Here is a 19,364-nt window from a genome sequence, read left to right as displayed (position 1 = left end):
ATTACAATCGTGGCTATGTCGTGACAGATTCTGCTGTATCGAATCAAATTCCTAACAATTTTCTGTGTATTCTGGACGGTGTCATGTGGAACTGGAATGATATGGAGAAATTTTTCATTGCTGTTTTTCTGCCGATTGAGTCCAGATTGCATCCAGATCTTTTCGATTGCGTATCGTTTTTGCCGAAACAGTTCCGGAACAGTCCCGTTATTAATACGAAATTCGTCACGTCAGAGTCCCGATAATTACAGAATACGATATTATACGACTGAGACCAGACAAAGCCGTTTCAATGCGATAGAGCGGACCGTGATAGGATTACGTTCCGACAGTACCTGATCATCCCGAATATACCGATAGTTTTCGAACAGATAACTTCCGTCAGCGTCGGTTCAGTGTCTGGTCACTGTCTGATATATGTCTGATTACATTCGGTAGAATCGGGACGCAGTCGTGACAGACTCGGTCGAATTTTACTAGGCGAAATATACAAATTGGGAACGGTTGAATATCGACGCTTCCTGAACAATATCTGATTGGTGTCGTGATTAAATTATTTGTTTTACAAATTTTAATTAAAATTTGAATTTCCATCCACGATTCACAGGAACTTGATCAGACTTTTGACAAATTTTAATCGGGAATGGTCCTGTCAAGGACGGTAGTCAATGACAAATCGTGAATGTGTGACCCCAGCTTAACGGGACGGAATCAATCAGTGGCGGATCTAGACATTTTCATAAGTGGGGGCCCACTGGCTGCCTAAGAGGGGGGCCACTGGCTGCCTAAGAGGGGGCCCGCTCCCGTCACGCTTCAGTGATTCCCTATATACATAATCAACCAAATTTGTTTCTCAAAAGGGGGGCGAGCCCCGTGTCCCCCCCCCCCACGCTAAATCCGCCTCTGTGACCCCTATCTCATTCATAAATGTATACTCGATAAAATTTTATATCTATGTCTTGGATTTGTCAGAAATGCTCATGAATTTGTTTTTAAGATAATTTTTATGTGCACTTTTTCTTATAAATCTGAGGGCATATATATGTTCATCACGTCATTAAAAAAAAAATTATATTCAAGATTTCTTTCGGTTTTTAGTCCAGAAGTTCGACTTGGTGTGTTTGAACATAGATAGAATATATGGTTTCAACTTTGAGCATTTGATTTTAACATTTGATAATTTTCTTTCGGGTGTTCGGTATTTTTTGTTATTTGGTCGAGTTGCTGTCTCATTAGGTCTCATTTACACATTCCCCATTTCCATTTTCCATAATAAAAAAAATCCGATATATTAAAAAGAAGCAGTGTGCACACAGAAAGCATCTAGTTTCTCAGTGCTCCATGACCTCAAACGTTCAATACTTTAGAATGTACACCATATCTATTTCAGATATAAAAGGAAATTTTCGACTAGTAATAATTATTATTATGTAATTACACTATCCGCTGTGGGATAGAATCGTTTTCATTCATAAATTCGCAAAGTAAACTTCATTACATAATATTCAAAGATTTAATTTTATAAAGTATAAAATGATAAAATATCAGTTCTTTTCAAAATTTATTGCATTTCCATTTAAGATCATTTAAAATCTATACACCTTTAAGGAAAAAAAATTCGATATTTTTCTAGACCCTCATTTTACTATAAATAGTTAAAAATTATCTTCTGCAAAACTTCTACTTTGTAGTGCATAAATTATGTAATGTAGCACATAACATTATACGATAGTACAATAACTTTTCGCTTAAAACCTGTGTCACAAATAAAAAACTGTTAGTAACATCAAGAAATAGTCATTTTGCGACAATTACTGATAAAATCTGCACCGTGCATCAATACTTAACCTATTTTCCATTCAGGAACTTGATTATGTAAAGTATTGCACCGTATCACAGCTCGCTAGAGTTGAAAGGTTTCACCCGGGGCGAACACCTAAACCGTATTTTTTATGCAGGTCCTCATGATTTGGACAGTTTTGCCATGTTTTTCTCATTTGCCGCTGGATTATTTGCGGTAGTATATTTATTTATATTTGTTCAAGGTAAGTACTTTGTTATTTTTTATCTAACGCTTGAATAATGTTAATAATCTTGTGTTCAAGAGGAGTGACCTTTTAGAATTGCTGCACAAAATGGCGGCGTGCTTTTCAATAAGTTTGTATGCACAATCGTGACCTACTTCTTACATAACATTTGTTTTTTGTGGATTATCACAAGATGAAAGGGTCAGATATTGTTGACAGTTGTAACATTGTAGTGCAGTTGAATTATCAATGAAAACAGATCAAATAGAAAAGAAGATTTCACACCGATATTTATTATTTTGATGAAATAAACAAGAAATTGTGTATTGGAGCTCCTTGTTGTCAGAGATATTTGACCTCAAATTGACCCGAGTATTTGAAGATGATGGATTTCAATGTATTACTTTTACATTTGTACATTTATACAAAATCAACACATTGAGTAAAATTTAATTGCATAAGTGCACAATGTGTAACATATTGTTTCTTTGTTATTTTCTGAACTTAAACAATGTGCACCTTAGCATGTCATTTTTTGAATAACAAATGTGTTTATGGGGTCTCAACCATAGATTTAAGACTTCAAATTACAGACCAAATAAATCATCTGTTTTTCTTTATTTTCATTTTTTTGAAAATATTTCTTATGAATACATTATATTTTAATTGTTCAATTGATTTGTTATTTTCAAATTTTTTCTTTCAATAAAATTAAATCCTTGCTCTTTTGTTACTAATACATTTTTTCCTATAAAATAAAATGTTTTCATTGTGATCATTTGAGAAAAAATTAGAATAATTGCATACATATTCAGTTTTTTAATTTCTTGAATTAATTCGCTAATTAACTTTATAGTACTAATGTAAGTCCTAAATATATGCAGGCTGTCTATATGATGGAATTATTGTTATTGGAGATAAACATATAAAAAAGAAGATGTGGTATGATTGCCAATGAGACAACTATCCACAAAAGACCAAAATGACACAGACATTAACAACTATAGGTCACCGTACAGCCTTCAACATGTTCAACAATGAGCAAAGCCCATACCGCATAGTCAGCTATAAAAGGCTATGTAATTACAATATCCACTGTGGGATAGAATCGTTTTTTATTCATAAATTCGCAAAGTAAACTTCATTACACAATATTCAAAGATTTAACTTTATAAAGTATAAAATGATAAAATATCAGTTCTTTTCAAAATTTATTGCATTTCCATTTAAGATCATTTAAAATCTATACACCTTTAAGGAAAAAAAAACTCAATATTTTTCTATACCCTCATTTTACTATAAATAAACGACAATAAAGACAACAACACCCATCAATTACCGCATGATGACAATTGATGGGTGTTGTTGTCTTTATTGTCGTTTATTTGCTTTTATAGTGAAAGACAACTGTGAATACCGAGTGGTATCCACCCGCTATTACCCAACCGCACGATAACCACTTCAGGTGTTGGTTCACCATTACCAAGTTAAAGTTTACTATAAATAGTTAAAAATTATCTTCTGCAAAACTTATACTTTGCACATCAGTCTGTTCAATAAAAATATAACATAAAATAAATGTAGATCATAAGTGAGGTGTATTTTATTTTTAATAAATCAAAATTTACATCTGATAAAGTTTGATATTTCAAGGATTCTTATAAATCCTTGGGCATTTTCATTTGCTTCTCTGACTGTTAGGTAATTTTTCAAAACACTTATCTATTTTAAGCATAAAAATGTAAATTTTGTTATGATTATTAAAGTTTATTATTTTTATTAACTATAAAATGAAGATTTTACAACTTGTGCATTTCCGTTGGTTCCTGCTGGGTTGATCATCCTTGATCCCTATACCATGTATAAGAATCAAAACTTGATTTATTTGACTGCTCAAACGGAAGCTTGTCTTGATTATTGGAAGTTACACAATATTAGGTTCAACTTTATGATCTCTTTAATTAGTAAGCAGTTGCAAGTGTTTTAAAGACAATACCTGATACATGTAAATGGTCAATCTCGCTTTTGAATTAACAAACTATTTACCATAGGTTATACACCTGTTATTTAAATTGTAGAGGACTTTGAAATAATGCAATTCTGTATTTTTTTGGGGGAAATTAGAAATTGGGGGGGGGGGGCAATTTTCTGTCGTTATTAGTAACAGGTAGAGTGTCCTTGCTAATCATAGATCATGTTTATTTATTTATTTTTTTTTTGTATTTTTTCTTCAGGCTCCAGCTAGCTTTGATCGAAAATTAAACCTTTTAATGCAGAAAAGGTACATACCTTTGTTGTTACATATATCTGCATTTAGTGTACAGAACTTCTTCTTAATTTATTCTTGTTCTGACATGCATGAAACATTTGCCACTGGACATTACAAGTCAAATGCAACAATTAATTAGCAAACTTTTACAGAATCTTTTGAGTCTTACATACTCAATGACATCGTGCACCTCCTGTTTTATTTATTGGGGACTCGGACCTTAGCAAAAAATGGTCTTTGCAACATTTTCAAATTATAAGTGACAAATAATGTTTGGATTTCATAAATCTGCTTACCGAACTCCTCTTGAAATGCTGGTACTGATACATTTTTTTGTAGATACTTCAACCAGATTTGCATTTTAATTGTCAATGAACAAATTCATGGTATTTTATTGTGTTATATCAACAGAGGCAGATTTAGAGGGGGACCCAGGGGACCTGTGCCACCTTTTTTAGGAAAAATTTGGTTGATTATATAGGAATTCACTGAAGCATGACCGTAGCTGGCCCCCTCTTAGGCAGGGATTGGGCCCCCACTTATGAAAATTTCTGTATCCGCCACTGGCTAATTCTGTCATTTAATTTACTTTGCAAAAATAAGTTAGCAAAAATATAAAACTTGATGATGGTGAATAATGTTTTGAAGGAATCTTGATAAACGACCATGGACCACCAAATTTTCACCCCAATATCATCAAATTTGTATTTTTTGTGGTCCCGTAATGATTTTTTGAAAATTCTGGGTAATTACGTGTAGAATTGCCACGTCGATAGGATCCTTCTATAGCAGTGTAGATATTATTATATATTTTGTATGATCAAAATATAAAAAAAATCATCATATTTCTTGTGTGAAAATTGAATATCCTAGATTCTCTAACATATTGTAATGTATATATTCACTTTTTGAGGCCTAAAATATGATACTTTAGATAAGTCAGTGGAGAAATTAATAGAGCAGCTAAAGTTTTATATAATGTTTATGAAAAATATAAGGTGAAAATTTGTAAGTTTACATGTCATCTATAGGAGTGCCTTGAGTCAGTTGTTTACTTTATACATGTATATTAGTTTCTACATGTATATCAAAAATTAACCTTATGAAATTTAATTTCAAAAAGTATTTTTTAACTTGTATAACCTGCCTTATGTAACATAAAAAATATATTACAGTTTTCAATTTGTATAACAAATTTTAATTTAATTAAGTCTTCAAACTGAACGTGACAGGCCCACCAGCCCAGCTACTCTTTTTAACTAAAAATCTTCTGATTGAAATTGATCGTAAGATATACTGAAATGTGTACATGACTTTCAAGAGCCACTGGCTGCTAAAATTCTTAAGGGTTACGAGGCACTAAAATGAAGGTACAGGTGGGGTAAATAGCAGAAACACAAATATTTTCCATTAAAACATTTGTGTTTTTATTTTTAAGAAGTTTGAAAAATTTAGACACCCATGGCATTAGCTGTTGTGATGTTTTGTTTTTCACTTCTTTTTTTTTTTCAAAGACAGAGAATATTGGACACTGAAAATAATTAACGCTTAATTTTGCTATCTCAGCTTTTTGCAGAAGTGTTGTTGAAAATGATATTTTGGAAAATTACTGCAAAGTCAAAACTTTATTCATTCATTATGTCATGTTTTAGTATCTTAATTTTGATATATTAAAACAATATACATTGTACATGCATGTGGGTTCCTCTCAAAGAAAAGCAGCCCATTATTTACAATGAAAACAAACAAAATCACCGACTGTTCCATATGGTTTTTGTTTGTTACGAAAGTCAGATTTCAAACAACTATGATAATATTTGATTTTTACATGTATTTACATTCACTGAATCACTGTCCTTGGAAATATTTATTAATGAATGTCTGTGGGCAAAAAATGGTGGGGGTTTACAATTGTTTGTAGCAATGTAGATACAATGTGCATACAATAATAATTTACATTTTCATTGAAGGATTGAATCACAGTGTTTTAACATCATATTGCTATATACATGTATATGGGGGCCTGGGGTTTTGAACTCTTTATTTATATGTTATGTATGTAGGTCTATAGATACATGTACATATATAATAGAAATTTACATGTTCATTGAAGGATTGAATCACAGTGTTTTAACATCATATTGCTATATACATGTATATGGGGGGTTTTGAACTCTTTATTTATATGTTATGTATGTAGGTCTATAGATACATGTACATATATAATAGAAATCTACATGTTCATTTAAGGATTGAGTCACAGTGTTTTATATATGGGACTCAGGTTTTGAACTCGATCTTTATTTATAAAATTGTGGGTCTATAGATACATGTACATACAATTGCGATCTACATTTTCATTTAAGGATATATTGAGTCACAGTGTTTTAACATCATATTGCTATATGTATATGGGGGGTTTTGAACTCTTTATTTATTTGTAGGTCTATAGATACATGTAAATACAATTGCGATCTACATTTTCATTTAAGGATATGTTTTGAGTCACTCTTTTCACATCAAATTGCTATATATACATGATATATATGGGAAGTTTTGAACTCTTTATTAATATGTAGGTCATATTTGATTTACATGTATGAAGTCAACATGTATAAATGTAAATGTGTTGAAAGATTGCACCTTGATTAACTCCAGTAGAAATGGACTGTATAATCAGATAACAATATAACATGATGTTATAATGCAAACATTTCCTGATCCAATCGGCTATTATGTAAATTTCTTTCATTCCATTCTTGGATCAAATTGGGCGTAGAGCGGGCATATGCTCCCTTTTGAATGCAAAAGAAATTAAAAAATCTATTTTTTACACGATATAGTATAATACAATGTATGTTGAATTGTATACAGTATCATGCCTGACTCTAAATAAAATTAACTTTTAAGTATTAAATCGTCCAAAAGATTTTTTCACTGTGGTCTGCTTGACAGTATGTCTTCAAATACTGCACATGTACAAATGTACTGGGTATATTAATAAGCAGGCTCTTTATAAAATAATTCTGGATTGGATTCTTTTGTCTATCATGCTATAACATGTATAATAAGGACTCACCATCATCCTAAAAATGAATGAACTATTTGCCACTGGACATTAAGAAAAAAAAGAAATCATATACAATGTAGAGCAGCTTCTATGAAAATGATAATAAAATCTGATACATAAAAATGCACATGTAGTTAAGATCATTTAGAACAGGTATCCCTCATTTGGTTGATTTGAATTATGGTGTTTTAACGCTTCTTTTTAGCACCGCTTTCGGGCTATTTCGTGTTGACCAGTTTTTATTGGTGGAGGAAGCCAAAGTGCCTGGAGTCAACCACCAACCTTTGATAAGAAAAACTGACAATCCTCAGTCAATTAATCAGAGTCAAGTGCACTCGCACAAGCAGGATTTCAAATCACAACCACTGATAGGGTTGACTGGCTACTGAGTGATTACAGTAGTAAGTACTTAGAACACTCAGCCACAGAGGCCCCATGCATCCCCCAATTGGTAGTGGCATAGTCTGTTTAAAAACAGTGTTTTGAATGTCTCATAATTCTTTAAGATAACATGTGAATCTAGATTGTATCTTGTTTTGAAATCTTTTAAGTCCCCCCTCCCCTAATTTCAGGGGTTGAGGCAAAAACTGTTAAAAGACGTGATAGACCCGTTTTAAAATGTCTTAAAATTCTGAAAAGATAACCTGAAGATTGTTGTTGTATCTCGTTATGAAAACTTTTAAACCTCCAAAAAATGTACCTCCTAACCCTGTATTTCAGAGGTTGTGGCAAAACTGTTAATAGACATGGTTAGAATGTCTTAACATTCTGAAAAGATAACCCTGTCTGGATAACCTATAGATCATCAATGTATCTTGTTTTGAAACTTTTTAAGTACCCCCGTAATAATACCCCTCAATACCGCTGTTACTTGATTCTTCAGCTCACCGTTTTCTACATTAATTGAGCTGATGTTTTCAATGACTCAACCTTCGTGTGCCTTTCTCTTTTTTATATCCTGTCCTTTTAAATTAAAAGATAAAATTATAGTGCTTACAAGATTGTGGTGTAACCTGACGCAATCAATACATTAGCCTAAATTATCTTGTCAAATCCAAATAAATAGTCCTTTTCTCTTCTTAAGTCTTTTTTATAATTGCCTTGTAGATTGTTCATCTGTCATGCATATAATTCAAATGTATGTATGTTTTTCAACGTAAAGCATGTGACTCCATCTTTTCACAAAAAATCGTATGAGTAAAATACTTGTAAGTTATATGTGAACATTTAGGCATAACTTCAATCAATTTATCAATTTTAAGCGTTAGATTTTAAGTGAAAAGGGGCGCTGGAACCTATCAATGATTTAATAATGACAGACAAGTACATTAACATTAATGAGTAGATATTAACTTGTTCTTCTATGAGGTCCAGATAGACCTTTTTCAAGAAGTTGGTCTTAACCCTTAATTTTTTTGAGTTTCATGATCATGATGATATGGTCCATATTTTGTTGGAATTTTGGAATAACGTTTATCAAGACCAATGGGAAGAAAATGATTATTTTTTGGGGGATTCAGTCAAGAATGCTTTATTATTTCATGAATTCAGAATGTCAATCTCTCTATAGCTGATTCCTCTTGTATGGGAAAATTGGTTAACTAATTTTTGCCAACGCTTTTTTTATTAGCATATATGATGTATTAAGTGAAACATGTTGTAAAGTGGCCATGGTTGAAGAACAAATTAAAAGATAAGTTTTTGTTGCAGTTGTGGTGTTCTTTAGGCTTGTGTTGAAAGATGTACATTTGCAGGAAATTTGGGAGTTTTGTGAGGGCCGATATCTAATTAAACCTTGATTGGTTATTATCTGAGGATGTACTGGGGTAGTTACTTATGTTACAAACTTTTAAAGTCTTATTTTGGTAAGCTGCAGAACCGTAGCTCTTTAGGTCCTTATTTTATTTTTTTTGACTATTTGTGGTCTATTGAAGTGATTTGAGACTCTTAAGTTCTAATGTTGGTAGCTTCATTATAAGTTCTTGACTGGTTATTATCTGCAGGTGTGCCATTTCTGAAGAGCCAAAAGTTTTAAAGTCTTTATATTTAGGTAGCATCAAAGTCTTTTGAGTATTTAAGAACACTATTCTGAAAGTTTAAATGTTGATAGCTTCAAAGTCGTAAGTGGATATCTGGAAGTTGTATGATGGTATCCTCAAAGTCACTTATTTAGGTTATCTGAAATCCCTAGCTTAAAAACACCTGATCCTCATGCAGACATCCCGAAAAAAGGTCCCCTCTTCAAATAGACATGCAAGAAAGACCAACATACATCAGGTGTGTTTTCAGGATTATGAAAAAAGGGGGAACCCAACAAGAGGGACGTAGTAATGCCCTTTACAATCAGGCGTCAAACGGTCATATTTGGGTAATGTTAGCGTCAAATTGGTTAACATTTTACCGTGATTCATCAAAATATCATTATCGTAATTGGTCATAGGTGTCATAACCACTTATGATAATCAATTTACATTAGTGTCATTTTTGGAAAAAAATTAATGTGTTGAGTAAAAATCAGTTGATTTTTTTATCATCTAGGCCTAAAATAAAATATTGTTGGTTCCCCAATCCTGATCGACCCTACAAAAATGGTACAGTACTCATAAAATTTTATTGTCCAATACTAGGTCAAATATTTTTTTATTCATTTTGGATTTTCAGGCTTGCCTGAGATCATCTGATAATATTCAATTTTTAGAAAAATAAAATATTTCCCTACCTGCATGTACCTACCCACAACTGGCTTGGCAGGGTTGGGATTGGGGAAACAAACAATTTATTAGTTTAGGCCCTTAAAGAAAGTGTACATGTTATCGTCATGCACAAAATATTACCATTAAGGTCATTTGGCAAGACTTTTTACTGTTATTCGTCATGAAATACCCCCATTACTACCCCCAACAAGACAACCTTCAGAGTAGAATGCATTGTATAATCATGATTAAAAGGTTTATAAGGAGGACTAGGCCTAATTGGCCCCTAAATTGGCCTCTTTCAAGGGGGACTTAGGCCTTGTGAGCCCCCTAAATTGGCCTCCTGTAAGGGGGACTAGGCCTCTTGGGCCCCCTAAATTGGCCTTTGTTATTGGTGAGAGGAGATTGATATATTTGTACCCTTTATTCTTGTATTGTTGACAAGGAAGTAAAAACACATGCTACATCAAAGTACTTTTTTCTCAAAAATTTGTGTTTAACAATAAACAGCTGTTAACAAAATCAATATTTATACATAATTTCCTGGAATCTATTAAACGAATAAATTTGGTTACATTTAGGGCAGTTTTTGACCCAGAGTGTCCTGGAAATTTGTGCTTTTGTTCAAGATTTTTCTGTTTCCTCATGTCTTTGACCCAAAATTTCACAGAAAATTTGTGCTTTTGGTTCAATATATTTCCCTGTATCCAAAGTCTTAGATCTAAAATTTAGACTGAAATTTGTACTTTCTGTTCAAGATTTTCAATTATGTAACCTTGGATGTATTTTGAATCAAAGTTAACAATAAAATATATAACAAAACTATCTTATTTAGAGTAACATTCATTGTAACTTCACAATACAAGCACTTTTAGATTGTCTAATTGTTTCCTTCTTGCTAGAAAAGCTGGAATTTATATACAGTGTAACCTGACTGTTATCCGACACACTTGGGGACCCGAAAAAATGTTGGATTAAGCAGGGTGTCAAAATACTCGTTTTTTTTTCTGCAAGGATAGGTATATTTTTGGACCAGAAAAATGTGTTGGTTATATAAAGCAGGATTTTGGAATACTCAGGTGTCGGATTAGACAGGTTACACTGTATTTATCAGCTTGCTCCTTTTAAACCTATACTGATTACTCTTGGGTATTTAATAAGCTGTCACAAGTCCATTTTCATAACAGATTAGAAAGTTTAATTCCAGGAATGGGTTGCTTAAATACATCCTGTTACGTAATGGTTTCTCTTAGCTAGGTTAATTATTTATCCCTTTATTTGTGTTGCACAATTGTATTATAAATGTATGTAAGTGACTGATAGTTTTGTATCCCAGGCACAAGTAAAAAAAAAGATAGAATTAGAAGCCAGGGAAATCAGTGATGTAAACCTCCTGAGGCCAAAATAATATAGTTCTGTTTCCTGTCTCCATATATAACCTTAATTTTCATGCCTTCCTTGACACATTTTGATATGGACACTTTTGTATAGGCAGTTTTAAAGTTCAAAACATTTCCCTTTACTATAAATTCAGGAATTATTGCAAGTTTTTATTAATTCAAATTATATTGGTGCAATTGAGTGATTATCGCATTAGCAAAAACTCCCATTCTGCTAATTATAACGTAAATTCAGAAATTATTGAGAGGTTTTTACTATGGTGAAAAATGCAATTGGGTGTTAGGTGCAATAACAAAAATTTATGTTCTGCTATCTGGTTTATAAAGATCTATATAAAGATTTACCTAAATTGCAATATCTTAGCAATCACATTTGTGTGCATTCACAAAAATAATACACAAAAATTTCTGAAATGACAGTAATCAATGTATGCAGTCAATATTTAATTGGAAAAATAAAATTAAATACTACATTGTACCTGTACATGTATGAAGCTGTACCTAGAAATAATTTTTTCAAGTCAGGTCTTTGGCTGAAAACAATTAAATATATTTTTATAGCCTGAACAGATTACCAAATTAAAAATGCATGTAAATGAATTATGGATGACGAATTGAATGCATAAAATCATAATCTATGGGTTTAATTCATTTAGATTTTAACATATTTGGAGACAAATTTATTATTTTTATGATGGATATAAAAATCACAATATGAATTTTTATGACTTAATTGTCATCCTTCAAGTGTGAAATTCTCCATATAACTATTTGAATAGATTAGTTTGAGGTACTATAACTATGATAATAAAACTATTGATTTAATGAAAATATTTTGAAAAGAAATAATAGGGAATTTTTTAGATATTCATCAAAAGTTCCTCTGAAGTAGGGGATAATTCTTGTACAACTGTTCTTTAAGTCCTACACCTGACATGCTTGATTTAACCAGGAAAAACCTTATTTTTTTTTGTCCCCACACAAGCAAGAGGGGGCATTAAGTTTTACCCTTGTCTGCAAGTCCCAAAATTGATTCCTATTCTGTAACATTTAGTTAGCCTCAAACAAATGTCATGAAACTAAATACATAATGCTTATTGCCTCAAAACACAAATCAAGGTTGAATTTTGGTGGGGTTGATTTTACCGTTGTAGAGTTATGCCCCTTTACAAAAATGCTGAATTCTTTGTTTCAGTTTTCTATTTTAAGTAATGTTTTAGTTTAAACATATTTATTCATCATCAATACAAATATATCATCATACAAAATACACAATAATAATAGTAATGTTTTAGTCAGCAATCTTCATATAAGGAGGAAATAAAGATAATCTAGCCTCCTAGGTGAGGCTTGTTAAATAGCAGAAGTGGCCCTATAAGAATTCCTTCAATAGAATTTCTCAAAATTTTACAAAAATAAAACGATACTGGCAGTGCGGATTGTGGCTACAAAATTTATCCTGAAGACTTAGAGTCAGATGTTTTACGCATGTGGTAACTTCAAAAATGTTGTGCCATATTTTATTCATCCAGTAATTCTCCATCTGTCAGCAATTCATAATTATTTGAGCCTAATTAATTTCTCTCCATTGATGTGATATATTGACATTGAACAGCCTGTAGAAAAATTACAAAAATTCAAAACGTTATCATGGCAATTTTATAACTTAAGGGTCTAAATCATTTTTTATACGACCGCAAATTTTGAAAAAATTTTCGTCGTATATTGCTATCACGTTGGCGTCGGCGTCGTCGTCGTCGTCCGGCGTCCGAATACTTTTAGTTTTCGCACTCTAACTTTAGTAAAAGTGAATAGAAATCTATGAAATTTTAACACAAGGTTTATGACCATAAAAGGAAGGTTGGTATTGATTTTGGGAGTTTTGGTCCCAACATTTTAGGAATAAGGGGCCAAAAAGGGCCCAAATAAGCATTTTCTTGGTTTTCGCACCATAACTTTAGTTTAAGTTAATAGAAATCTATGAAATTTTGACACAAGGTTTATGACCACAAAAGAAAGATTGGGATTGATTTTGGGAGATTTGGTTTCAATAGTTTAGGAATAAGGGGCCAATAAAGGGCCCAAATAAGCATTTTTCTTGGTTTTTGCACAATAACCTTAGGTTAAGTAAATAGAAATCTATGAAATTTAAACACAATGTTTATGACCACAAAAGGAAGGTTGGTATTGATTTTGGGAGTTTAGGACCCAACAGTTTAGGAATTAGGGGCCAAAAAGGGACCCAAATAAGCATTTTTCTTGGTTTTCGCACTATAATGTTAGTATAAGTAAATACAAATCTATGAAATTTAAACACAAGGCTTATGACCATAAAAGGAAGGTTGGTATTGATTTTGGGAGTTTTGGTCCCAACAGTTTAGGAAAAAGGGGCCCAAAGGGTCCAAAATTAAACTTTGTTTGATTTCATCAAAATTGAATAATTGGGGTTCTTTGATATGCCGAATCTTAAACTGTATATGTAGATTCTCAACTTTTGGTCCCGTTTTCAAATTGGTCTACATTAAGGTCCAAAGGGTCCAAAATTAAACTTAGTTCGATTTTGACAAAAAATGAATCGGTTGGGTTCTTTGATATGTTGAATCTAAAAATGTACTTAGATTCTTGATTATTGAAGTTTTTTGGTCCAGTTTTCAAATTGGTCTACATTAAGGTCCAAAGGGTCCAAAATTAAACTTTGTTTGATTTCATCAAAAATTGAATCCTTGGGGTTCTTTGATATGCCAAATCTAACTGTGTATGTAGATTCTTCATTTTTGGTCCTGTTCTCAAATTTCAAATTCTACATTAAAGTCCAAAGGGTCCAAAATTAAACTAAGTTTGATTTTAACAAAAATTGAATTCTTGGGCCTCTTTGATATGCTGAATCTAAACATGTACTTAGATTTTTGATTATGGGCCCAGTTTTCAAGTTGGTCCAAATCAGGATCTAAAATTATTATATTAAGTATTGTGCAATAGCAAGTCTTTTCAATTGCACAGTATTGTGCAATGGCAAGAAATATCTAATTGCACAATATTGTGAAATAGCAAATTTTTTTTTAATTAGAGTTATCTTTCTTTGTCCAGAATAGTAAGCAAGAAATATCCTATTGTGCATTTAATTGGAGTTATCTTTCTTTGTCCAGAATCAACTTAAATCTTTGTTATATACAATATACAATGTATATACACTTTTTACTACCAACTGATAAATTTAAATAATCTTTACCATTCAGTGATAACAAGCAGTTTTTTTACATCTTAATATTTTATGATGTATTTAAATGAGTAGTTATTGTTGCAAACTCCATTAGAAATTTGAATTGATATCAGTTTTGAAAAAGGGAAACGGGGATGTGAAAAGAAAAGGGGGGGGGGTTAAATTTTTCTCATTTCAGATTTCATAAATAAAAAGAAAATTTCTTCAAACATTTTTTTGAGAGGATTAATATTCAACAGCATAGTGATTTGCTCAAAGGCAAAAAAAAACTTTTAAGTTCATTAGACCACATTCATTCTGTGTCAGAAACCTATGCTGTGTCAACTATTTAATTTTAGATTTAAAAAGTTTGAAGAAGAAATCTTTAATTGATTTGTAAAATCTTGGCATTTGTTTTGTGTAAAAAAAACCATGTAATGTCAAAAATTTTATCACAATCCAAATTCAGAGCTGTATCATGCTTGAATGTTTTGTCCATACTTGCCCCAACTGTTCAGGGTTCGACCTCTGCGGTCGTATAAAGCTGCGCCCTGCGGAGCACCTGGTTTTAATTTAATATAAGATTTCTCTAATTTTTTCTATAAATGAATTATTAACTTTATCTAATACCAAATAGAAAAATAAAATAAAAAAGAGGGGTTTACTGATCATTTCATAACTTAAAGGGGCTTGCAGGTCTAAATCATTTTTTTTTATTTAATATAAGATTTCTCTAATTTTTTCTATAAATGAACTTTATCTAATACCTAATAGAAAAATAAAATAAAAAAGAGGGGTTACCGATCATTTACGCTCACAATCTGCCTTCGAAAGAAGCATACATTTTTGTATAAAGGTACTTTTTTCTGTTGAACTAATAGGAGAAAAAGAGGTAATATTGAAATAAAAAAAAAGAACCTAATTACAGAAATCGCTTAAATTTTATAATTACTTAGTTTATATATAGCTTATTTGAAAACAGTAATAAAAAATATAGGTCACCGATGAGTTTAAAAAAGATATTTCAATTTTAATGCCAAACATTAGTATTTTAACACCAAAGGCAAAGGGAGATAATTTGGAGCTTTTTTAATGATATAAAAATTTTAAAAGTCATCTGGGGTCAAACCAAATGTTTTTTTGGGTTAATTTTTATACGACCGCAAATTTTGAAAAAATTTTCGTCGTATATTGCTATCACGTTGGCGTCGGCGTCGTCGTCGTCGTCGTCGGCGTCCGGCGTCCGAATACTTTTAGTTTTCGCACTCTAACTTTAGTAAAAGTGAATGGAAATCTATGAAATTTTAACACAAGGTTTATGACCACAAAAGGAAGGTTGGTATTGATTTTGGGAGTTTTGGTCCCAACATTTTAGGAATTAGGGGCCAAAAAGGGCCCAAATAAGCATTTTCTTGGTTTTCGCACTATAACTTTAGTTTAAGTTAATAGAAATCTATGAAATTTTGACACAAGGTTTATGACCACAAAAGAACGGTTGGGATTGATTTTGGGAGTTTTGGTCTCAACAGTTTAGGAATTAGGGGCCAAAAAGGGGCCCAAATAAGCATTATTCTTGGTTTTCGCACAATAACATTAGTTTAAGTAAATAGAAATCAATGAAATTTAAACACAATGTTAATGACTACAAAAGGAAGGTTGGTATTGATTTTGGGCGTTTAGGTCCCAACAGTTTAGGAATTAGGGGCCAAAAAGGGACCCAAATAAGCATTTTTCTTGGTTTTCGCACCATAACGTTAGTATAAGTAAATAGAAATCTATGAAATTTAAACACAAGGTTTATGACCATAAAAGAAAGGTTGGGTTTGATTTTGGGAGTTTTGGTCCCAACATAATAAGGGGCCCAAAGGGTCAAAAATTAAACTTTTGTTTGATTTCATCAAAATTGAATAATTGGGGTTCTTTAATATGCTGAATCTAACTGTCATGACTGTGTATGTAGATTCTTAACTTTTGGTCCCGTTTTCAAATTGGTCTACATTAAGGTCCAAAGGGTCCAAAATTAAACTTAGTTTGATTTTGACAAAAAATGAATCAGTTAGGTTCTTTGATATGCTGAATCTAAAAATGTACTTAGATTCTTGATTATTGGCCCAGTTTTCAAGTTGGTCCAAATCGGGGTCCAAAATTAAACTTTGTTTGATTTCATCAAAAATTGAATAAATGGGGTTCTTTGATATACCAAATCTAACTGTGTATGTAGATTCTTCATTTTTGGTCCTGTTTTCAAATTGGTCTACACTAAAGTCCAAAGGGTCCAAAATTAAACTTAGTCTGATTTTAACAAAAATTGAAATCTTGAAGTTCTTTGATATGCTGTGAATCCAAAAATGTACTTAGATTTTTTATTATGGGCCCAGTTTTCAAGTTGGTCCAAATCAGGATCTAAAATTATTATATTAAGTATTGTGCAATAGCAAGTCTTTTCAATTGCACAGTATTGCGCAATGGCAAGAAATATCTAATTGCACAATATTGTGAAATATCAATTTTTTTTTTAATTAGAGTTATCTTTCTTTGTCCAGAATAGTAAGCAAGAAATATCTAATTGCAAAATATTGTGCAATAGCAAGATTTTTTTTTAATTGGAGTTATCTTTCTTTGTCCAGAATCAACTTAAATCTTTGTTATATACAATATACAATGTATATTCACTTTTTACTACCAACTTATAAATTAAAATAATCTTTACCATTCAGTGATAACAAGCAGTTTTTTTACATCTTAATATTTTATGATGTATTTAAATGAGTAGTTATTGTTGCAAACTCCATTAGAAATTTTAATTGAGATTAGTTTTGGAATAAGGGAAAGGGGGATGTGATTAAAAAAATTGGGTTCAATTTTTCTCATTTGAAATTTCATAAATAAAAAAGAAAATTTCTTCAAACATTTTTTTGAGAGGATTAATATTCAACAGCATAGTGAATTGCTCTAAGAGAAACAAAAATTTTAAGTTCATTAGAACACATTCATTCTGTGTCAGAAACCTATGCTGTGTCAACTTTTTAATCACAATCCAAATTTAGAGCTGAATCCAGCTTGAATGTTGTGTCCATACTTGCCCTAACCGTTCAGGGTTCAACCTCTGCGGTCGTATAAAGCTACGCCCTGCGGAGCATCTGGTTGTATCATATCATGAAGTAATAACTAATAGTGAAATAAATATAATTTGCTATGAAAAAACAAATGTTTCATTTTTTGCTGAAATTTTTGTACCAGAGAGCCTCCTTAATATCTTGTATGAGGAGGCAACTTTTGTCATACAGTCAAAATAAAATCTTAGAATTGGAACGATGATAAAAATAAAACATACAATATATGTACATTGTACTTGTAGCTACATGTATACACATCTGTATATAGTCAGGGGGTAGAGAAGTTCAGACATACCCTATATTATAAATATAAATAATAAATAAATACTTATTTTATTATAGTGTCACATATTTGATCATACAATATATATACAACAATTCATAATTAACAAACAGAGATCAAAATCTAGCCTTAGAATATATATACTTATGAGACACTTTAAAACACATCAAACAACTGTACATTATATAAAAAATAGAGTGAGGATTTCTTTAGGGAGCTACCATTTGATTTTTATGGGGGGGCTAGGATGAAAAATTTTGTCCTGCCTTTTTTTTTAGTTGTAATCTCTGTCCTGCCTTTTTATTTTTCACTCTATTCGGTCCTGCCTTTTTTTTTTTATTAGTTTATCCTGACTTTTTTTACTTAAATTGTCATCCTGCCTTTTTTTTTGCAAAGTGTCTCATCCTGTCTTTTTTTTTACTCAAAACTCCTGTCCTGCCTATTTTTTTCAAATTTCATCCTGAGCCCCCCCATAAAAATCAAATGGTAGCTCCCTTATATATAAAGAAAGCAAATGAATATTTTACGTAAAGAATTTTAAAGCCAATTAAAACCAATGAAGAACTGATATCAAACCAACCACACATCATGCACATTGGTTAATTTTTTTTATACAATGGGTGCTGAAAGGGATAAATTGATGAAGAATTAGAGAAATATATATATGTCAAGCTCTATAATTATAACATGCCTATCCTTAGAATCTATCCCTGTCAGTGGGCCTCCGATTCACTTCCTGGTTCATGGATTCATTTGTAATCCTCAGCTGGAATTAGCTTATTTCTAAGTAAAAAATCAATGTATCGATAGAAAAGTGTTAAGCTAAATTGTAGAATTAACCTTCGATTCAAGTACCAGCCTCTTGTTATGCTTCAAAATGGCTGTATATCTGGAAATAGCTGATTTCTAAGTACATTATACATAATAAAACATCAATGTAAAGAGACTAAATTGTCACAATTGTTGTAGGATTAATTAACCTACCTGGCCTTTAGTTTCCCCCCAAACACCTGTTTAAAGTTTCTGTAGGCACTTTTGGAAGTGAATCTAAAAAAAATTGCAGATGGGCCTAATAATTCTGAAGGTAAACATTTGAGCCACCCCTTTCATCCTTTTAATGAAAATAGCTGCCAATCTACCCTGAGAAAATAACTCTCTTTTGTTAGGGCCAAGAATTATCTTACATGTGTAAGAAGCAATTTAAATCATATTAATATTATTTCTTAAAAGTTTACCCTAAGATGAATGTAAGATACCCCTTCAAATACTTAAAAGTTATTCAGGCAATTAATAGACTGACGTAATTT

The 19,364-nt window shown here is 31.6% G+C and overlaps 1 protein-coding gene across 3 annotated transcripts in view; it reads left to right on the top strand.

The window, feature by feature from the left end:
• The first annotated feature begins 1,730 nt into the window (after window positions 1-1,730).
• Window positions 1,731-19,364, top strand: part of LOC139495760 (protogenin-like) — an 85,276-nt gene continuing 67,642 nt past the window's right edge. For all 3 annotated transcript variants that reach the window (XR_011657454.1, XM_071284140.1, XM_071284139.1), the window contains exon 1: window positions 1,731-2,045. Coding sequence is in view for 2 of the 3 variants with exons in the window: in XM_071284140.1 (XP_071140241.1) it covers window positions 1,985-2,045 (61 nt within the window). In the remaining variant the exon portion in view is untranslated. The remainder of the gene's footprint in view (window positions 2,046-19,364) is intronic.

The sequence above is a fragment of the Mytilus edulis genome, chromosome 11 (assembly GCF_963676685.1).
Source record: "Mytilus edulis chromosome 11, xbMytEdul2.2, whole genome shotgun sequence".
Taxonomy (NCBI): domain Eukaryota; kingdom Metazoa; phylum Mollusca; class Bivalvia; order Mytilida; family Mytilidae; genus Mytilus; species Mytilus edulis.
Note: the sequence above shows the minus strand (reverse complement) of the source record. Positions and strands in the feature narration are given on the sequence as shown.